This window comes from Pteropus vampyrus, unplaced genomic scaffold (assembly GCF_000151845.1).
Source record: "Pteropus vampyrus isolate Shadow unplaced genomic scaffold, Pvam_2.0 Scaffold629, whole genome shotgun sequence".
Lineage (NCBI taxonomy): Eukaryota > Metazoa > Chordata > Mammalia > Chiroptera > Pteropodidae > Pteropus > Pteropus vampyrus.
This window is the reverse complement of record NW_011889410.1, coordinates 1-4,233: the sequence shown is the minus strand read 5'-3', so window position 1 is coordinate 4,233 and position 4,233 is coordinate 1. Positions and strand designations below refer to the sequence as shown.

Below are 4,233 nucleotides of genomic sequence, written 5' to 3'. Positions count from 1 at the left end.
AAAAAAAATCCCCAGATTTGTATCAGACCTAGCAGATCAGACTTTCCGGAGGTGGGGCCCAGGAATCTGCCTCCTGGGTGACTCTGACACTGCTGATCTAAGCCAGGGGAAGGCCACCGCAGTGGAGGTGGCCTCCTTCATTCTCTATTACGCTTTTCACTTTATAAGTGACATTTATTCATCAGTTCCCCAATTTTGCTGTCTTCATGCTGGCTAGCATGCAAGGTGATGGAGACATCACTTTGGGAAGGAGGGAGGAAGTGACTGAGGCCTGTGTGCTCCTACCTGTTCTCTCCACCTCCTCCTCACATCCTCCTGTGAGCAGGCCTTTCCCTAAGCTACACGAGGTTGGCTTGCGATTGTTGTCCAGGTGAGGCTTGTCTACTCAGCCAGGTCTGCATATCTGCCTTTTACTGCGTGTGGTGTAGATGTGTCCACACGCCTTTCCACCCCACATTCGGATGGCACGTTCTGCGCATCTGCCTGCCAGCTTTCAGGGAGGGTCCAGGGAGCAATGACCCTTAGGAGCTTTTCCCTGGTCAGTCTTCCTACAAATCTTCATAGGAGTTATTTATTACCCCTCACCAGCCTTCAGGGAGGTTGGTATTAACATTACCCTTATGAGTCATGAGGCTGAGAGAGGTTAAGGCACATGTTCAAGACCATGCACCTTATTTCATGTAGAGCTGAAATCAGATCCTAGATTGTTCCCCATAGCCCTTTGAGTAGACTTGCAACCATTTCTTCCTTGGTGGCTTTATCCACACAGAATTCCCTTCCATTATTTCTTTCTGCTCACAATCCCTGGCACTTTTATGAGAGAGGAAATTGGCTCAACTTCAGATTAGCGGTTTCCTTCTGCTTGATCAGGTAGGAAAAGCGCAAAACTGTGTAAAATTGTCTTCCCCCAAAAGTGATAATTTGCTTTCCATGGCATATGGAATAGGACATTGTCAGGAGTGATTTGATAGTCTACCATGTATGACTTTTTCCTTATACATCTCAGAGGGTACTAAGAATTCATCTCTCATAAAACACTCGATTGCCAATTTCTAAATCAGCTTTCTATGATCCTAAAAACGCAATGAAATTGCATGGTGATCTGAAGGACTGCATCCTGGTCTGAGTTTGCCACTCTGCAGGCTCAACCATCTATTCAACTTACAGGGACAAAAATTGAGGCTAAGAGGAGGGACCTGACCAGCTCAAAGTCACACAGTAAGTAAATGGCAAAGTTATGAGAACTCGAGGAGAGATGTTCAGAATCACCAAGGCAAAGGAGGCATCTGGAATTTCTCTGGGAAGAACCATGTAGAGGCGCCAGCCAGGAGCAGTGAAGCAGATCTGCTGATGTCTTGGATATCAAGAAAGAAGGATTTGGGGACAACAGTTTCGAGGTGGTAGTTTTAAAATATTCAGTTTGAAAGTTTCAAACCATTTTGTAATTGGAGTTAACCTTTGCCCTGGTTTAGGGCTATTCCAGTCAGTGCCCAAAGGACAGTGAAGAATATTAATATTGTCTGCTCTGCTCAAATAGAAGACTTCTGAAGCCAGTAAAAATGTCTTATTTACTTTTATGTCCTGGGACCCGATGGATACAGAACAACCCACAGCCCAGAAACCAAGAAAAAGACAACCCAAAGGGGGTAGGTTGTAAGTGGAGAAGCAGCTTCTCAAAAAACATGGACGTGCAGTGTACAAAATGGGAAAGGCCGCAGCCCAGCTGGACACTAGGTCACCCTCTCTGTAGCAGGCCACTGGCCACAAGGCAGCGAGACACTTCGGCCCATCCTGCACCCTCAGCGGCCTAAGCCTGCAGCCTGCAGCCCCCAAGCGAGGGGCGGGCAGAGCAGGCCGAGCGAGGCCTGTGCGAGCGCACACGTGCGCAGGTGGCATCTACTCCACGGAATCTCACCTGGTGCCCCTCTAGCGCAGGTGCTCCCCGCCTAGCCTTGGGACAAGACCAGTGCTGGGGGCGGCGCACGGGGAAAGGCGAGGGGGCGGGAAGAGCAGCGGAGAAGCCCCAGAGGCTCCCGGGCCCTGGCCCGAACTCGGCTCAGCGCTAGCCAGCGCACCTCAGGCCCGTCCAGCGGCTCTCCGGGGGCCACCCCAGGGGCCACCCCGGGGGCCGCTCGCCACGCCGACTTGCCGAGGGCACGTTCCGGGAGGGGCGGGGGCGGGGCAGGGTCCCCCATGGGCGCAAAGACTCTCAGACCCCGGGAGTCCCCACGCGGGCCGGCGCCCCCTCGGGGGCGGGGAAAGGAGCAGGTGACGTCACCCGAGATCCCCGCGCGCCCGCAGCGGGGTGACAGCCCCGCCGCGTGACCCGCGCGCGCCAATGGGCCGGCGGTCACCGGGGCGACGCGGAGGGTCCACGCTCCGCCGCCGCTGCGCGCCCGCGCGGAGTCCGCAGTGCAGAGCGCGCTGGCGGCGAGCAGGCGCCTGCGCGCTGACCCACGTGCGCCGCTGCCAGAGGGACCGCGAGAGGAGGAGGGACAGGCGGCGACAGGGAGAGGCAGCGACGGCGAGCGCGCGCCAGGGACAGACGGACGCCCGCTCCCACGGCCGCTGCGCGCAGCCCCGCGCCCCTCCTGCTGGGACCCGGATCGGGACGGACCGCGCCCCAGAGGAACGGACCCGACCCGACTCGGGAAGGGTGAGCTTGTCTGCCGGACGCGCGGACGCCCTCCGCCCTGCCCCGCGGGACTGGGGCGGCCAGCCCGGGCGCGCAGCGGCGCGGGGAGCGGGCGTCGGCCGCTGCGGGCCTGCGGAGGGCCGGGGTCGGGCCTGGGTCGCAGGGGCGCCGCCGGGGGAGCCGGGCGGCTGGGGTCGGGAGGGCGTCGGCATTAACCTCGCTGTCGCCCCGTTCGTATTCGCAGGCCGTGGACACCCGGGAAGTTCTCTCTGAGCCCGAGGCTCCCGCCCCGGTCCATCTCGCAGCCAGCGGCAGCCCGGTCCGCGCCAGGAACCGTCTCTGGTCCGTGGCGTGAGCCCCGCGCTGGTGGAAGTTGCGGACGATGGCGGTGACGATGCTGCAGGACTGGTGCCGGTGGATGGGCGTCAGCGCTCGCAGGGGCCTGCTCATCCTGGGCATCCCGGAGGACTGCGATGAAGCCGAACTGCAAGAGTCCCTGGAGGCCGCCCTGTGGCCCATGGGCCACTTTACCGTGCTGGGCAAAGTATTCCGCGAGGAGGACAATGCCACCGCGGCCCTGGTGGAGCTCGACCGCGAAGTCAACTACGCTTTGGTCCCCAGGGAGATCCCGGGCACCGGGGGTCCCTGGAGCGTGGTCTTCGTGCCCCGTTGCTCAGGCGAGGAGTTTCTCGGTCGCGTGTTCCGCTTCCTGGAGCAACAGGGGCAGACGGTGGAGAGCGTGGCCGGCGCCCTGGGGCTAGGGCTGCGCAGGGTGTGCTGGCTCCGGTCGGTCAGTCAGGCGGTCCAGCCCTGGGTGGAGACCGTGCGGTACCAGCGCCTGGGTGTGTTCTCCGGGAGGGAGCAGCCGTTCCCGGGGGAGGATTCCTTCGAGACCTGGCTAGACCACACCGCCGACATGCTGCACGTGTGGCAAGGGGTCTCGGAAAGGGAGAGGAGGCGGAGGCTGATAGAAGGCCTTCGAGGGACTGCCCTGCAGCTCGTGCTCGGGCTCCTGGCGGAGAACCCTGCCAGGACGGCACGAGACTGCCTGGGGGCCCTCGTCCAGGTGTTCGGGGACACTGAGTCCCAGGCGACCCTCCGGGTGAAGTGCCTGACCGCTCAGCAGCAGTCAGGCGAGCGGCTCTCGGCTTTCGTGTTGCGGCTGGAAGTCCTGCTGCAGAAAGCCGTGGAGAAGGGGGCTCTGGCCAGAGCCTCCGTGGACCACGTGCGCCTGAGGCAGGTGCTCACCAGGGCCAACCTTATTGAGCCCCTGGACGAAGCCCTGAGGAAGCTGAGATTGGTGGGGAGGGCTCCGACTTTCCTGGAGATGCTGGGGCTGGTTCGCGAGTCTGAGGCATGGGAGGCCAGTCTGGCCAGGAGCGAGAGAGCCCAGGCAAGAGGAGGGGCTGATGCCGGGACAAGTGCCCAGGCTGATGCCAGAGCCGAAGCTAAGGCAGAGGATGGCAGGGTGCAGGAGGACAGTGAGGACCGTGCCGCCGTCCCCGCGGGCCTAGATCAGGCAGGACCCTCAGAGGCCCCCGGGGGCCCCACCCTTGCCCACATGGGCGATGCTTCTGGGGCGGGCCCAGGAGGTCCTG

The 4,233-nt window shown here is 61.1% G+C and overlaps 1 protein-coding gene across 1 annotated transcript; it reads left to right on the top strand.

The window, feature by feature from the left end:
* Positions 1-2,457: 2,457 nt before the first annotated feature.
* PNMA6A (PNMA family member 6A) lies at positions 2,458-4,227 on the top strand (the record flags this gene model as incomplete). The annotated part of the gene is made up of 2 exons (XM_011384817.2): positions 2,458-2,656; positions 2,880-4,227. A coding segment is annotated over exon 2 (1,210 nt), but the record flags the coding sequence as incomplete, so codon positions are not given.
* Positions 4,228-4,233: the final 6 nt, after the last annotated feature.